The 18,703-nt window shown below is 34.9% G+C and overlaps 1 protein-coding gene across 4 annotated transcripts in view; it reads left to right on the top strand.

Annotated features, from left to right (window-relative positions):
* ZNF292 (zinc finger protein 292) overlaps positions 1-18,703 on the top strand; it is a 102,034-nt gene that overhangs the window by 73,350 nt on the left and 9,981 nt on the right. For all 4 annotated transcript variants that reach the window (XM_038554667.1, XM_038554665.1, XM_038554666.1 and 1 more), the window contains 3 exons: positions 2,324-2,526; positions 8,838-8,974; positions 11,239-11,380. In XM_038554667.1, the coding sequence (XP_038410595.1) occupies positions 2,324-2,526; positions 8,838-8,974; positions 11,239-11,380 (482 nt within the window). The remainder of the gene's footprint in view (positions 1-2,323; positions 2,527-8,837; positions 8,975-11,238; positions 11,381-18,703) is intronic.

The raw sequence follows: 18,703 nt of genomic DNA on the forward strand, positions 1-18,703 counted from the left end.
AAGCAAGGTGTAGAGCATGAGATGTGATGTGACTAGCTACTCAAGGATATTATAATGCTATAAGAAAAAAACATGTTCTAGATAGGAGAGCAGTAAAAAGATATAAAGGGATCAGAAGTGGAAGGCAATGCAGGAGAAATGGAAAAAGCTAGGGGAGAGGTTCAGCAGGTTCTGAATTGAGTATTAAAATATAATTACTTTTGATCCATGTGAATCCTGAGCTTCAGAATGCATGATTATTTTCCTTTAAAATAATGCTACTTCATAGCTCATTACTGCTATGAAGTGCCAATCTAATTAGAAGTAGTCACATTTACTGTGAATTTGGTTTTCTTATCCTACCACTATATTAAGCTGGAAGTCAGAAGACACATTATTCTGGTCCTGGTTCTGTCATTAACTGGCTTTATGATCCTAGGAAGTTACTTACTTTCTGTGAGCCTCAGTTTACTCATCTGCCAAATGATGGAGCTGGACAAAATTATCTGTAAAGTCCCTTCTGCTCTAATAGTCTATATTTCTTTGGAATCAATTTTGCACTAAGTGTGGCAGTGGTTTCCCATCATTAAAAAAGAAAAAATATCTATGTTTTTGAAATCTTATGTTAACATATATTCTATATATTGAATTAGCTCAAAAATTATATTGCACAATTTGTCATTCTAATTTATGTGTTGCTATTTAAGATTTTTAGGTACTATTTCATGTTCTATTCAGTGTCATCAGTTTTACTAAATACTTTTGCCACCTTTAAATAATATCTTTGCCACAATCCTCAGAATTTGTTGATTATAAGTTTTAGTGGGAGTATTTTAAATAATTCTCAGACTTTGTATTGCTGGATTTTTCCTTTAAAGAGAATTATTGTATTACGAAACTAAAGGTGTTTTTTAAGTCTATGACCTATTTATAGCCAGAACTTTAACTTTCTTATTTTTACGTTTATTTAGAATCTTTACTGATTTTTGGTTTGGCAGTAAACTAAATGGTGAAAGATATTTGCAATATAATTTTCCCAGTGGGATCGTGTGATACTAAAAACAATAATAAAAGTAATGTCCTGTATATGTAAGATTAGAGGCAACACAGAGTTATGCATTTAATTTTATTTATCTGTGCTCAATCTTTATACTTTTTGATTTAGTTTAATATGGCAGAGGGTAGAATAGAATGAAGAGTGACAGGTACAAAGGTGTAGAAAAGGATGGAATTTGGGATCCTGTGTCAAATTATACACTCATGGTTTTAATACTGAGGAGCCATGGTTATACTATCTCATAGAAGAATCTCTTCACCATGGAATACAGTGCAGTTAGATCCAAAAAATAAAAGTACAAGAAGGTAGTAAAGGCTATTTAAAGAAGGAAGAACATCTCTCATTCTCCATCTTTTAATCCACAAATTACTTGCTAGACATGTTTTCCAGTTTGTTCATAAGTAGACAAATTCTGTGTTTTATTTAGAGTATTTAAAAATTATATTACTAAAAGCCTTCCAAAGGTTTCAGGCTAGCCATCACCAAGTAAATTTTTAAACATTTCTCATTCTGGTACAGAAAACAGAAGTTTAAATTTGCACTTGTTAAAACTTAAACTCCTTCACAAATACAAAAAATAAAAATTCTTATTTGTAGTTGATCAAACAAGTAGTAGGAAATTCAAAGAGTTGAACAGACTAGACATGTATTATGTGTAAGTGGGTCTTAAGCAAATGTTGAGGTTTATCAGTTCCTGTTTTAAAAATTTCAAACCTGCAGAAGTTTCATCAGACTTTCTTGAACCTATTTATTTTCTGTAGATAATTAATTTGTTCTAAAACACCTATTAAAGCAAAATAGACTTCACTTTTGTAACATGAAAAATACATCATCAGTATTGAACACAATATTAGTTGAGTCTCATCTTCTAAAATACCCATTCTTTTGTGATTACCCATGTAAGTGTGTAATGCCCCAGTACAGCAGATTTGCAGGGATACTAATGTCTGATATTCAAGAATAAATGCTGTAGGGAAAAGAATTAGTGTAATTTTAGTAGCATGGGCTATTAGAAATCAATGCAAAAATATTTTTATCATATAAAAGTTAATTCACCTCAATCTAAGTGGGTAAAAATATTTAATGCACCTTTTAAAAGTTAGCAGTATAAACTCCTTTTGCTTTATAAAGTCAAGTATTTTATAATAGCATGACAGTAATAGAAAATCACAAAGAAAAAAGTATTATTAGTTCCTGTGCTTTAAAAAAGATATTCCTTTTAAGTATTTGTATTGCAAATGAATTATTACCAAATGTTAATAATCTATTATGTCTTGTTTTTTAAAGTGAATGAATTTTTAGCTTTTGAGGGTCCCATCTTGTTGGATATGAGAATTAAACATCTAATCAAAACCAATCAGTTAAGTCAAGCAACTGCTCTAGCAAAGCTGTGTTCTGACCATCCAGAGATTGGTACAAAAGGTAGTTTTAAGCAAACTTACCTTGTTTGTCTTTGTACATCATCACCAAATGAAAAGTTAATCGAAGAGGTGAGTATGTTTTCTTTTGTTAGTAATTATTTTTAAAAGTGAAGAAATTAATTTTCAATTAGATTAGAATGTCTTTGACGACTCTTTCTCTTAGATAGTGAGGGACTGTTGTCAATCTTAAATTTTAGTATGCTCTTGGGTAGTGATTCTAAGAAGCTTTCAAAGTTATATGTAAACTGATTTCACCTAGCTTCTGTTTTAAATTGAATCTTTTTCCTGCTGTGGTTAAATTATGGGAAGATGGGAGTAGCTTAACAATTAAGTAGGGTATTTTTATTTGTTAGCAATTGGGCCTTACCTTTCATTTTACCTGACTTCAAGATACTTGTAGATCTTTCTAACTGGCTAATTTAAGTAACTAGAATTTATATGACTTCCTCCTAAAAATATGTTCTCTGTTTATACACATGCATAATGTGCTCAAAAACATATATTCCTAGGGAGCAGTCATATATATAGATAAGTATATATATTAAGATCAAAATTTTATTTGCGTATTTAATATAAAACTTTATTTCCTCTGTGAGACATAATTTTTTTTTAACTTTTAGTTTGGCATAAAGCATAGTATTTATGTATTTGTTTTATACTACAGAATTCTGAGATAGAATCATGGTCCAAATGGGAATTTGCATTTTGAAGGACTCATAATTCCAAAATGAAGTTGGAGACAGAGTAGGAAAATTAAAAGTTGTTGATCAAGAAACAGGGAATATGCATTTAAATAATTTAGGTAAAACTGTAATGTGTTGAACAGCGTTGATTGAGCATTTAATGCGTACAAGTGTCTTGTATCTCTAATTTAACTATCTTTCAACTCCAGAGCAATAGAGAGAGGAGAAGAAAATGACTATAGATACACTTAAAGATGTGTAATGGGAAGAGTTGAGATACAAAGCTCTGACAATTAACAGAGCTTGCAGTCAGCTGAGTAGACAGATACAGACAGCTGAATGCCCACATGAGGTTAGAGGTTGTAATTATAGTATTAATTGTGTGATTTTTAAAATTTATTTATTATTTATTTGAGAATAGAAAAAGAGGAGGAAGATGGTAGGTAGGCTTGGACCAGGATTAGAAATAAGTTATTGTGGATGGTGAAGATAATGAGGGTTCTGGGAAGAGTGATGTCTGGGAATTTTTAGGCTAGGTAGAATAGAGCCCAAGGCTGTAGCCTAAGAAATTATATCATTAGTTTGGACATTGGCTAAATCAGAGGGTGTTTTTTTTTTTTTTCCTTTATTTCTCTTTTATCTCAGATAATTGGCAATTTAGTCTTTGTATATCAGAGCAAAATAGGAGATTGAAGTTTTCTTATTAGTTCAGAATAGCTATGTAGACAGTTAAATTGGCAGACATAAAGTTTCTTGAGATAGCTTTTGAAATGTTTTTGACAATTTTTCTAAAATTCCTAAATTATTGTGTTACTCCCACATCTTAGATATTTTTCAGCTCCTTAGTAAAGCTTTAATCATCAGTTCATTCCTTTCCCTTATGTCAATCTGTCCGTCCATCCTCCCTTTGGCAGTTTTTTATTAAGTGAATGATGTGTGCTATCTAAGCACTGGGGGCGGGGGGTTAAATGTGAGTTAAGGCATAAGTCTTGGCCTAAAGAAGCCTGACTTCTAATAGGAAACTATCTAAACGTTGGATCACTAGATTAGCTCTGAAGTCCCTGTTTGAAGTTTGAAGACTGTGAATTTGTAGTAGTATCTAGGAAAACAAAGTGAGCAGTGTCCTAGTATCTTATAAATCCAGTATTTTATTGGTTGTGTCATTAAAGTAAACATAGAATTTAAAAAGTAAAATCCTCTTACTCTGTAACCATTACTTATCCATTTAATACTCCCCCAAGTAATCATTCAGTTTGAAATTTGATACATAACCTTTCTGATATTTTTCTATGCTTCAAACATACATATATACACCCTGACTGCTGGTCACTTTTCTCCCATTTATTATGAACATCTTTTCATATCATTCCATATAAATCAACTCATTCTTTCTCATGGCTGCATAATTCCATAGTATGGATTTGTAATATCTTTAATCAGACTAGGGGACATTTAAATGGTTTCCTTATATATACATCCTTTTATTCTTGTCAGGGATACACTGCTAATAGGGCAAATTTCTGGAAGCAGAATTGCTGGATCAAGGAGTCTACACATTTTAAATTAATAGATAGGGCCATACTACTATCCAAAAAAGATAGATTATGCCAATTTATACTCCCATAAACAATATATGAAATTTCATCTTTCCTAATACTGGAGATTATTTGCTTAAATTTTTGATAGCCTGAGAGTTAAAAAAAAAATAGCTCATGATTTCATTTTGTTTCCTTAGTATGAGAAGTTTACCACTTAAGTTCTTTTTTATTTTTTTTTAAAGATTTTAAAGATTTTACTTCTTTATGTGAGAGAGAAAAGGCATGAGCAGGGGGAGGGGCAGAGGAAGAAGCAGGTTCTCCTCTGAGCAGGGAGCCTGATGCAGGGCTCAGTCCCAGGACCTGGGATCATGACCCAGGCTGAAGGCAGATGCTTAACTTGCTGAGCTACCCACACGCCCCAAGATTTATTTATTTATTTATTTATTTATGAGAGAGAGAGCATGCCTGCCCATGAGAGAGCTAGTAGGGGGAGGAACAGAAGGAGAGAATCTTTCAAGCAGACTCCCTGCTGAGCACAGAGCCCACAGGGGAACTCCAGGGGGGCTGGATCCCAGGACCCATGAAATTATAACCTGAGTCAAAACTCAGAGTTGGACAGTCAAACAACTGAGACACACAGGATCCTCTAAGTTTCTTTTTAGATGGAACTCAATTTTATGTGATTAGAGCCAATACATTTTATTTTTTAAAAGATTTTATTTGTTTATTTGAGAGAGAAAGAGCATGAGTGGAGGGGATGGGACAGAGGAGAAGCAGCCTTCTCCCTGAGCAGGGACCTTGATGCAGGGCTCAGTCCCAGGACCCAGAGATCATGACCTGAGCCAAAGGCAGATGCTTAACCAACTGAGCCACCCAGGCAGCCCCCTAAATACATTTTAAAAGTATACTTGGCAGTCATACATAAAATCCTGATGAAGTGCTCTATATTTTTTTAACACCTGGCATAAAAAGCCATTTTATTTTTTTATTATTTATTATTTTTTTGGAATTTTTTTAAAGGTTTTATTTATTTACTCATGAGAGATACACAGAGAGAGACACAGGTAGAGGGAGAAGCAGGCTCCACGCAAGGAGCCCGATGTGGGACTCGATCCCGGGACTCCAGGATCATGCCCTGGACTGAAGGTGGTGCTAAACCGCTGAGCCACCTGGGCTGCCCTAAAAAGCCATTTTAAAGCTTAAAATGATTTTTCTGCTTTACAGAGGGAGTTAGCATAATATGCTTTAACAGATCATTCTGATTTCAAAAATTTATTCACAGTTCTAAATTTTCTGGTATTTAAATTTTTGCTGGTTTTTCAAAGCAATAGAGAAAAGATGTTTACGATAGATGGTCACTATTTAGCTAAATACTGGTAATTCCTACTTTATGCTGCCTTGGATTTTAAAAAAATAATTCTTGTTTATTGATACTTATATTTGACTTGTATTTCACTTTTATGGTTTGAATTCAGCCATCCATTAGTTTAATTATGTTTTTATTTTCCCTGCCATTATTTTTAGTGTCCTATTTTTTTCGAGAGGACCATCTAGTGGCAAACCAGGGAAATGAAGGCTATGAAATACACACTGAAAAGTATTTTCCTAGTATACCTATAATAAAAAGTGAGATTTTCTGTATTATTGAATATGACAAATGTTTCAGTTGATATGTTGTATATATGTGAAATATGGAGAGGTTATTTTACACACAAATATATATTTCCAGTTACTAAGTGTAAGCTAATAATGTAGGTAATGTCATTGGGAAAATAAATTTCCTCATAGGTAATGTATGCATTTTACATCATTTGAGCATTCAAGAAGAGTGGCTTAGGTTTTAGAAGAACAACAAACGACCAGATTCAAAACAAATCAGACTTTCAGGATATAAGATTTTTTATTGGGGATCCCTGGGTGGCTCAGCGGTTTCGCGCCTGCCTTTGGCCCAGGGCGTGATCCTGGAGTCCTGGGAGTCCCACGTCGGGCTCCCGGCATGGAGCCTGCTTCTCCCTCTGCCTGTGTCTCTGCCTCTCTCTCTCTCTCTCTCTCTCTCTCTCTCTCTCTCTCTCTCTATGTCTATCATGAATACAGTTTTTAAAAAATCTTTAAAAAAATATTTTTTATTAAACCTGAACATGTAAACAATCAATATTTAGCAGTAAAGGGCCTCATTCTAGAAAGAGCACAGACTTGGAAGCTCCACTTGGGTTGAAATCTTAACTGCCACTAATTAAGCATGTGTCTTTGATCAAGAACTTAACCTCTTTGAACCTTATGTCTAAAAAGTTAATAGTATCTACCAGGCCAGCTATTTTGCTGGTTAGCAATGCTATTTCTGAAGAAGCTGGGACTAATAAATAAGTAGTAGCTGCTATGACAGTTATGATCAACATGAAAAAATAAAACTTAATGGGTTGACTTCTAAAAAGATTTGCGTGTGTGTACCAGGGTATCTGTTTAAAGTTAACACAGCTTGCATTAAAGATAATATGATGAAATGGAAAGCATGAGTCTTTAATGTCAGTTAGACAAAATTTGATTTATAGCTCTACCACTTAATTAACTATTGCAACTTGGGCAAATCACATAATTTCTTTGAGCCCCATATTCATTGTATATAAAATGTTAATGATTATACCTACCTAGGAGAAAATTTATGATTAAATAATAAAATATAGTCTGATAAAGTAATGTAGTTATTTGAAAATATTTATTGTATAATTATATATTGTTCAGCCCTTTTTTTGTTTGTTTAAATGGGGTCGCTTATAGATAAAGATTTGTTAGAAAGTGATGGAGTAGTAGTGGAAAGAGCACTGCACCAGGGAGTTCCAGGACTCAGATTTCAGTCTTAACTCTGCCACTAACTTCATCATTCCTGTGAGGAATCATTGTTAAACGCACAGACTCAGAGTTGGGTCTTTTCTTGTTTTAGAGTTTTCTAGCTCAACTTAATGTATACAATGAAACCTCTGAATCTATCCTCATGCAGCCTTTATCCTCCTCAAAGATCAACCTTAAGATTATCCTCATTTAAACACTTTTTTAATATTTTATTTATTTATTCATGAGAGACACTGAGAGGCAGAGAAACAGGCAGAGGGAGAAGCAGGGTCCCTGCAAGGAGCCCCATGTGGGACTTGATCCCAGGACCCAGGATAACCACCTGAGCTGAAGGCAGATGCCCAACCACTGAGCCACCCAAGTACCCCTCATTTAGACACTTGTTCAGTCCTAAACACATTACCTTTTAAACATACACTTTTCCTGTACTCAAAAGTTGATCAGGCGAGACAGAAGATCAACAAGGAGGAGGGGTATGGTTATCTCTTTAGTACTTGGGTGCCAATGGTCTGTATTGGTCTTCAATTTTTTTTTTGCCATTTGTCAGTTATACCATGTTGGAATTAATCTTTTTATTTTGTGGAACACCAGTGATTTGTGATCCTATGTTTGCCGTATCTTTGTATTACAGCAAATGCTTGTAGAGATCTGTTTACGTAGTAAATCATTGTATTGTGGTAGTAAATTTTAATTTTTCCAAAAATAAGCAATAGATGTAAGTGTGTAATTAAATGAAGAAGTTGCCTTCATCTAGGTTATACTTATGCATGCATGACTGTTGACAGGCTTTGAGATGGAATGAATTTGTATGAAAAGAAAAATAATGGAGATTTATAGAACACTGAGGTGAGCTTAATTTAAAGGTGGTATAAACTGCATAAAATGTTTCATAGTATACTTTTTTCCCTCAGATGAATAGACACTTTATTAGTCTATATTCAATAGACTTGTCTGTGTCTTTCTGCTGATTCTAATGCTTTTTAAATTACCAGTTAAAAGGGGGATAAGTACAACTTTTCTTTTTCAGTATCATAGACCTGATTAATGGGTAGAGGGTGCTTATAATTAACCTTAGCTATTTCATATAAATATTTGTAAAGTTCATGAAAATAGTTGGTTCTCTGACTTGAAGAAAGATTACTTCTTCACTGTAGCCCAGTAATCACAAAGTATGAATTGATAGTATGAGTTAATGAGGTTTTACTGATAAAAATGATCTGTAAATATCCAGTGAAGATTTTTAAGTATATTATTATATATCTTAATAATAAAACCATTTTATGGCATATTTTCTATATCCTTTTTTCTGTAGATTTCAGAAGTTGATTGCAAAGATGCACTAGAAATGATCTGTAACTTAGAATCTGAGGGTGATGAAAAAAGTGCTCTTGTCTTATGTACTGCATTTTTATCACGTCAGCTCCAACAAGGAGATATGTACTGTGCTTGGTGAGTTGGTTTTATTTTGTAAAGAAAAGCTTGTTAAATAAGAATACCAGCGAGGTTGTGAGAATTCAGAGAGCTTAAGAACATATTTTTTAATCTTTCAAAGTCTTAAAGCAAAAAGCTTATTTTCGGTTATTAAATACTGTGCAAACTGATTATCGTTCATGTTATAACTTTAAATTTTTTTATATTAAGGACCACACAACTTCTTAGTATAACAGTAATCACTGTGTGATTAATAATGATCAGGAAATTTTTAGATGTTAGAAGATGAAAGAAAGGTTTATTTTGTCTAATGCCACAATTTTTTCAGATGTGTTTCAGTCTGTGATTGAATGTGTATGTATTTTCCTCTGCATATTACACACTTTTAACTGTATAATTAGCTGCTAGTGATTTATGTATGGAAATAGAGTTCATTTTACATCTGTGAGATAGTCTACTTCACTAACTTCTTGAGTACACATTTCTTTATATGGTACATTTTCAAGTGTGCAAAGCCTGTTATATATGTATAATCTTTGGAGCATACAACTAATAGAGATATTGGCCTCAACTGACTCAAAAAATCTTAAGATTAGTTGTAAATCAATGTGTTAGCTAAAACTGACCTTTTATCTGGTCATTGAACAGCATTATTAGTCTTCAGTGTTGTGTTAGTGATACTGGAAACAAAATTTAGTTTACAGTTTTCTGACACTTAAGGATTTCTATGAAATGACACATGACATACAAATGCCATGAATATAGGACAGTCAAGCTAAATAAATGTGCAATTAAAGAAGAATAAAGTTCATAATTATAAAGGTTTTCTGAGCAGTTGAGTGTTTTGTTACGAAGGGAAAATCGTATCTGCAGTACAGAGAGTATGTAAAAGGTGGGTATAAGGATTCTGAAGGGAAAATAAGAAACATGCATTTACTGAGGAGAAGTAGATTTTCCATGTAATATAAATATTAGAAGTGACTAAAAATTAACTCATATTGCTTTTTAAGAAAAGCAGCAAAGTCCGGATTTCATATCAAGAAAGGCAATCTATTATAAGCCTTTAAATAGGAGGACAAAATAGAAATTTATCTTTAAGAAGTGCTGTTTAATACAAGTACTTGAGAACGGATTGGGGTCTGAACAGTGAGACAGTTGGGGGAAAAAAGTGGTAGGACAGAGTTGAGCTAGGAAAGTCAACTAGAAAACCAATTAACAGTCCAACTGGGAAGTTATGAAGGCTTCCTTATGGATATGGGATGGGGTGAAAAAAATGTTAAAGATAACAGTCTTTAGGATAGTAGAAAGCAGAGTTCGATAGGGTCAGTGATAATGATACATTTAATTACAAAGATGGTGAACTGGAAAGGATGTTAATAATCTTTTTCATATATTAAGTTTCAGGTTTGTTTCAGGTTTCAAAAGAGATCAAAGTGGAGAAGTCTTATAAAGAACTAGAGAGGTGAAAGTGGTTAAGACTGGAGAGAGAGATTTTGAATATATAGGTTAAAATCCAGTAAATGAACAAGTTATTCAAGTGGGTGGTCAAGGGGCAGAGTTCCTGGGAGTATAAACTAAGGAAATAATAATAGGAAAGGCTTGTATTGAGGAGAATACTTGGTGAAAAAAGTTGAAGCAAGAAAGATGATTTTTGGAGGACAGAAGAGAAATAGGATGATAGGTAAAAGGAAGGAAAAGTCATCATTTCAGTAGGATTATTTTTCTGTGAAAAATATATTCTAGTTGCATTTGAAATAAATTTTAAAATTCATTTTTCAAAGTTTCTTTTATTCACTAATTTGACAGAAATTAGTTAAATTTCTTTTGAGTTCTGTGTTATTGATTGTTAACATTTATCTAATTTAATCAACCAATTGGTCAATTTTCAATTTAAGGTAGAAGGTAAAATTAAATGCTTTTAAAAATATACCATTGATCTATGTATGCATTTTATACATACACACACATTTTGTGCTTTATTACATAAAGTTCAGATGTGGCTCAGTTACTGTTTATATTGTGTAAATGAGAGGTGCTTTACTAATAATTGGCAGTACTCGCTGACATTGAAAAATATTAATAAAATGATAAATCATTTCTTGATTTTATTTAGTCTCCAAAAGTTGATATATATTTTATATTTAATAATCTAATTTAAACTTAATTTCCACATGTAGAATTAGAATCTAAAACTAGTTTTAAATTCAAATATAATGACTAGACCAACATAGTCCACGATTATTACATTACTGCTCCAATTTATTTTTTATACTTTTTTTTAGGGAACTCACTCTCTTTTGGAGTAAATTACAGCAAAGAGTAGAACCATCTATACAAGTGTACCTAGAAAGATGTCGGCAACTTTCTCTGTTAACCAAGACGGTATATCACATTTTCTTCCTGATTAAAGTTATTAATTCAGAGGTAAGAATAATTGAGCTATTTTTTCTTAATTTAAGATATATTCATTATCTTTAATAAAAAACTATTATTTTGGCACCTCTTCCAGTGATTTTTGTTATTTCATTTAGAGTTTTGAACATTGCTTTTTTTTTATTAGTCTTAATAGGTATTTGATACAGAAAAACTTACAAATGCAAATGGGGGCTTACTCTTGACCTGAAGAAAAGTAATACACATACTCTAGTATTTTATCATTCTACAATTTTTACTCCTAGGTGTTATGCTGTTTTGATAATTTGTATAAATTTAGAAAGTATAAAGAAAAATATAGAGATAGCTTCCGTTGCTAGCTGTCTGGCAAATTACATTATCTAAAAATCCTTCTTCCATAAAATGCCCCAAAATAATTGATGAAATAAACATTTTGATGTATCTGATATTGTAAGAATGTTAGGGGAAATCCATAGGCTCAAAATGAGGAGGAACTTAAAAACTGGAGCAGAAAGCTTGAGCTGTTGCTGGGTCTCTCCTGGTGGATATTGGGATGTGTTACTAATTAGAGTAACTGAGGAGTTTGCACATGGGGATGGGAGGTAGCTTTATGGATAAGAGATAAGATCTTAGGACCTCTCAAGTTGGGGAGTTGGAGCTGAGCTTTCTGTCCGTCTGCCCTACCTGTGAAGTCCTATAATTTCATTGAAAAACTAGACTAGAAAATACTACTTTAAATACAGATAGATGGGCAGCCCAGGTGGCTCAGTGGTTTAGCACCACCTTTAGCCCAGGGCATGATCTTGGAGACCTGGGATTGAGTCCCACATCAGGCTCCCTGCATGGAGCCTGCTTCTCCCTCTGCCTGTGTCTCTGCCTCTCTCTCTCTTTCTCTCGCTCTCTCTGTGTATCTCATGAATAAATAAATAAAATATTTTTTTAGAAAATACAGATAGATGATAGGGAACCCTGTGCATGTTCTACTGGGCTGTGGGTCAGACAAGGAAAAATGTTTCCCTTAAGAAGTTGTAACCATAGGTCTACCCTCACACAGATTTGGGATCTAAATTTACCCTATCTATATAGTCCAGAAATCCCCATGCCAAGTAACATTTAAGAAGGTAAGGGTGGATGGGCAGGTAACACCTGGCAGAAGCAAATGCAGAACTTCTTTAGAGGGACATAGCCTCAATGCAGCATTCTCAGGTAAAGCTCTGCTTAAGATGAGTTCATGATCAGGGTTTACAGAACATGAAGCAGCTTGTCATGAGGGAATTTTGGCAGAGAAAAATAACAATAGGATTAAACATGCAAGGATAGACACTATAAATTACATATTTTTAAAGATGTAAATAAATTTAACCAAGATTTATAAAGCAGGCACGCCTGGGTGGCTCAGTTAAGCATCTGCCTTCGGCTCAGGTCATGATCACAGGGTGCTTAGATCAAGCCCCATGTTGGACTCCCTGCCCAGCAGGGAACTTGCTTCTCTCTCTCTCTCTGCCCTCTGTCTGCTTATGCTCTTTCTCTTGCTCTCTTTCTCTCAAATAAATAAAATCTTAAAAAAAAAAATTTTATAAAGCATATGAAACAAAGTGACACAAATGAATGTCAGTAGACAAAAAGAATAGAATTATTTGCCTAACACTTTAAATAACACAATTGTGGAAAATTCTATAAAATACATATATTTAAAGACCTAAAATAAAGAATTAAAACATGAGAAAGAAAGATACTGTCAAAACAACTAAGCAGATTTTAAAGAGTCCAAAGAACTTTTAGGAATAAACAATCATTGAAATGGAAGACACTTAATAAGTAGATTAAGCAGATTAGATACAACTCAACAGGAAAGTGATAGCAGAAGTTGCATATTCATTTTTATTTATTATCTAAATTGGAATCCAAGTTTTACAGAATTAATTTATTTTCTTATAGTAACCCTTATAGTAATGCAGTGGGTTTCCATATTAAATGTACACAGAAGATATTTTCCAGAGTTGCAACCATTGCATAGAATGGGGTGCCAAACAGCATTTAAGGAATCCTTAAGAACAGAGATGTAGCATGATAAGTATTTTTTTTAAGGTCTGTTTATTGAAGACAGAGAAAGAGAGAAGGAGCACATGAGCTGGGGGTAGGGGAGGCAGATGTAGAGGGAGAGAGAAAATAATCTTGATCATACAAACCTGCGTTCATGATCTGAGCCAAAATGAAGAGTCAGACATTTAACTGACTCAGCCACCTAGGATCCCCAAGAGATATTTTTTAATTCACGTGTAATTGCTTTTTTTTTTTTTTTAAGGAAAGACCAAAAGATAATCTCCTGTCCCCCTTTATTTTTTTTTATTTTTATTTTTTGAAATCGTTCACACAGAGAACTCCCTGTGTGTCTAGTCACATTCTTGACAGCTTTTAAGTCTTTTTTTTTTAATTTTTTATTTATTTATGATAGTCACACAGAGACAGAGAGAGAGAGGCAGAGACACAGGCAGAGGGAGAAGCAGGCTCCATGCACCAGGAGCCTGACGTGGGATTCGATCCCGGGTCTCCAGGATCGTGCCCTGGGCCAAAGGCAGGCGCTAAACCGCTGCACCATCCAGGGATCCCTCCTGTCCCCCTTTAAAGGTAACTTTTAAAATCTGTAATTGGTAGGACACCTGGGTGGCTCAGCGGTTGAGCGTCTGCCTTTGGCTCAGGACGTGATCCCAGTCCCAGGATCGAGTCCCACATCAGGCTCCCTGCGAGGAGCTTGTTTCTCCCTCTCTCTGTGTCTCTACCTCTCTGTCTCTCATGAATAAATAAATAAAATCTTTTAAAAATAATGTGTAGTTGGTCAATAAATCTTACATATATCGTCATTTTTTTCTCCTGAAATAATTTCTTTTCAGGAATAAAGAATAAGAGTCAGTTCATCTCCTTTCTAGTTTTTCTCTGTCTGGCTCTTATCCTGATTTTTCATCTTATATATTGTAGTGTTGCAGTTTTAAAAAGGTAAACTTAATATTAAGTTTCTTTAAAAATTACTGTGCAATTTTGGGGCACCTGGGGGGCTCTGTCAGCTAGGAATCTGCCTTCAGCTCAGGTCATAAGGCCAAGGTCTGGGATCAAGCCCTGCATCTGGCTCTCTGCTCTGTGGGGAGCCTGCTTCTCCTCCCACTACCCCTGCCTATGTTCTCTCGCTCTCTCTGTCAAATAAATAAAATCTTTTAAAAAAAATTACTGTGTAGTTTTAAAATATAGGTTGTGCCACTGCTTTATGTCTGACTTGAATAGCAGTATAGCGCAGTGGAAGGAGCTTGAAACTAGAAGCCAGACAAATTAAGTATAAATCTTGAGTTTCTGTTGACCACGTGGTAACTAACCACTTTGTATTTCATTTTTAAATAAGATTAAAAATGAATATCAGTAGACAAATAGAATAGGATAATTCTATTATTCTAGATAGGTAAAAGTGACTGGGTAGGTAAAAGTGACTCTCCTCCCTCAACCTTATACCCTGTTCACAAGGAGATTGTGTTAGGGAAAAACTTGGACAAGAGCTACACTGTCCATTATGGTAGCCAGTAGCCACATTTTAGGTGCTTAGTAGCTCCATGTGATTAGTGACTACCATATTGAATAGCATACAGAACACTTCATCATCATAGACAGTTCTGTTGAATAGAGCCTTTCCAAAGAGACTTTGGGGTCAGAAGTAAAAGCACATAAAAAAGTGGTTAAAAGCATGAATAATAGCTTAGAAAGTTGGGCCAGGAGAGCTCACCTATTAACAAGAGTAACTTGCAACTTGCTAATTAATTACTCTGCTCCAAAAATCTGGTTTCCCGTTGCATAAAATTTTTTCCCCTTTGGTTTTTACTTTATGAAAAATGACCAGGCATAGGTTTTATCTTAAAACTAGAATCATAGGGGCAGGTGTGTGGCTCAGTTGGTTAGGCATCTGACTCTTGATTTCAGCTCCAGTTGTGATCTCAGTAAGAAAGAGCCATGCATTGAGCTCTGAGCACAGCTGGAAGTCTGCTTGAGATTCTTTCTCTCTGTCTCTAGTCCTGCTGGTGTGTGTGTATTCACAGTCTCTCTCAAATAAATATTTAAAACAACAACCCTAGAATCATAGTTTTTCTGTTTGTTTTAGGACTAAAAGAGACCTTAAAGTTAATGCTGTAATGACTAGGTTCTAGTATAACTCATTATCTTTCACGTCCTATAATTTAGTCTCAAGGTTAGTGGTTTGGGTTAACTGGTGGCCCTCTTTCAAAATTCCAGGAGCTGTTGAAGACTGTTAATTGGCCATTTTATTCTGCGTTTTCCTAGACTCTTTACATTAAAAGGTTGAAAAGTATTGCTCTGCCCTTAAGGCTTTCATAGTCTATTAATGGGGAGACACACACAGAGTTGCAATATGGTATGGGTCTTTCTGTTTTGGTGGAGTGCTAAGACTCCTGTGGGAGCACAGTGCCTAGTATACAGTGCCTAGTATAAAGTAGGTGCTGAATGAATAAGAGAGGTGGGCCATCTAACCCTCTTGTCTGTTTTGACTCTGAGTAATAGCCAGAGTGGGAGGGTAAAAAGTGTTCCTATTACTAGAAAAAGCATGGGAAGTGGTGTAAAGAAAAAACTTATTCTCCTCTATTCTCTTCTCACTGAATACTTCTGGTCATCAAATATGTGGAGAATTTTCTCCACATCGAGGAGATATCTGATTCTGTGGACACCAGCTGGGTATCCTACAGCTTAACTCAAGTCCGACACTATTTACCTGGAGATAGCACAGTTGCACAAGAGTGCCACATACATACACACCCCTTCAGATACCAGTCACAAGTCCAGTTTGTCTTCATCTATAATTCTGACCAACTGGCTAAAATCAGAAGTTCCCACAACCTCCTCTTCAGATTTGATTAATTTTCTAGAGTGACTCACAGAATTCAGGAAGACAGTTTACCTACTAGATTACTGGTTTTATGAAAGGATACAACTCTGGAAGAACTAGATGGAAGATATGCATAGGACAATGGGTAAGCTGCTGTCCCAGATCTCCACCTGTTCACCAGTGCGAATGTCCCTGAACCCCGTTCTTTTTGGGTTTTTATGGAGGCTTCCCATTACATGGGCATAGTTGATTAAATCTTCAGCCACCATTGACGATTGATTCAGACCCCAGCTTTTCTCCCTTCCTTGGGGATGGGGATGGGGCTGGGGACGGGGGGCAAGAGCTGAAAGTTCCAACCCTGTAAACACAGGTTTGTTCCCCTATCAGCCCCCATCCGGTGGTTATCTAGGGGCTTTCCAAAAATTGCCTCATTAACATAAACTCCTTTGTGGTTAAAAGGGCCTTATTAATAACAACACCTGTTTCACAGTTTAAGGCTCTAGCTATTTCAGGAGCTGGCAACAAAAGATGCCCTTATAGCTCTTAACACTTAGGAAATTACAAAGGTTTTAGGAGCTCTGTGCTGGAAACCCTGGATGAAAACCAAAATATGTATGTATTTCTTATTATATCACAAAATCACAAGTGATACCAAGACAAATGAGAGAATGGGATATTTGAGTAATTACAGTTAGTTCAGTTTACCTGGCATATACTTGGGTAGGGCAAAAGATAAATGATGGGTCTAGACCAGATGAGGCATAGGTAAAGACTGTGAAGCCCTGTTTATATTCCCCATTAAGAGTATATTTAACTCTAAAGTAGAAAAGTAGCCATTTAATAATTTTAAAGCAGGTTAAGACATGATGCTATGTGTGGATAGAGGAGGGCTGAATAGGATGTACATGGGGGAACTAATCAGTCTGTAAACCTCAGGTAGCTTTGGGTCAAGGACATTAGGCAGTCAGAGGAAAGGAACAGAAAAGTGGGGGGGTACCAAAGATAAAACCTTATATTTTTCAGAAGGTTGCCTCATATTGGATCATTGTCATTGGGGGGGGTCTCTATTCCTCCTCTGAATTTTTAGCAATTAGCTTTCTTCTGCTCCTATCACTCTTAAATTCAAGCTGGTCTTGTCAATACTTTTACTTTAATTTACGAATGAAGTAGATTTTTATAGGCTAATTGTTTAATCACATATTTATGGGAAATTATGAATTCAAACTCATCTTTTAAAATACTTTATATAACTAATTTATGATTTGAATTATCACCTATAAACAATTTTAATGCACAAAGATGAAAAACTTACAAGAATAAAACTTTGTCATTTTATTGGCATTACTTAAGATTTCACATTTAATTACAACAGTAAAATGTTTTTAAAGCAATTTATTCAAATTAATTTGTCCTTAATGAGTTGAGATGCACTCTTGAATCTAGTAGCCAACTGTATTAGAATAGAACTATTTATTGAGTTTCTCTCCAAAATAATTTTAGTTGCATTTTCTAAGCAATAAGTAGAATTTTTGAATCTGCTTTTGTTCTTTACAAAGGGATCAACATTCACTTGACAAAGAATAGTTACAGTCATCTTCCTCAAGGCAGATGTCTTTCGTCCACAAAATCTGTTTCCTGGACCCTTTCTTAAGTCATTTCTTTCTCTGTCATTTCCTGAATTTTCTAATTTTTTTTTTTTTTTTTATTTATGATAGGCACACAGTGAGAGAGAGAGAGGGAGAGAGAGAGAGGCAGAGACACAGGCAGAGGGAGAAGCAGGCTCCATGCACCGGGAGCCCGATGTGGGATTCGATCCCGGGTCTCCAGGATCGCGCCCTGGGCCAAAGGCAGGCGCCAAACCGCTGCGCCACCCAGGGATCCCCCATTTCCTGAATTTTCTAAATAAATGTAGCCTTTTTCAGAATTCTTATCCTATACATATTTACTAGTCCTTCTGATATGTGTCTTCATTATCACTTCAGATCATCTTTATGGTTGACTTGACTTTTGATTTCTCCAAGACCTCCTCTCTCTAATATGAATCTTTTCTCACCACATGTCTTTTTTGTTTCCTTCATGTTCTAACAAACAAGTGACCTGATTATCCATTATTAGTGGTAGCCCCTAAGGCATGTAACAGAGGTGCAGATGTTTTATTGTAAAAGTTTTCTGGCTCCCATTTATCTCAAAATAGTATAAAATAACTATACAGGTTTGACGTAAAAGCTAGAGACAACCGTATGGTTCTACCTCTTTCCCTGTTGTCCTTTCTTGTCACTTTTAAAAATAGGTCTCATATCTGTTCTTGTCCATTTCCTTCTTGGTCTTTGTGCCCTTGCTTCTCCTAAAGTTAAAGCCAATTTAGTATTCTCCCCTCACTTTCCTATTGGCCTACAAATCTAAGTTGCTTTTTCAGTAAAATATTTTAATTCCTTCTTAGCCTATGGAAATACAGACCCTATCAGCTTTTTTTTCCT

The sequence above is a fragment of the Canis lupus genome, chromosome 12 (assembly GCF_011100685.1).
Source record: "Canis lupus familiaris isolate Mischka breed German Shepherd chromosome 12, alternate assembly UU_Cfam_GSD_1.0, whole genome shotgun sequence".
Lineage (NCBI taxonomy): Eukaryota > Metazoa > Chordata > Mammalia > Carnivora > Canidae > Canis > Canis lupus.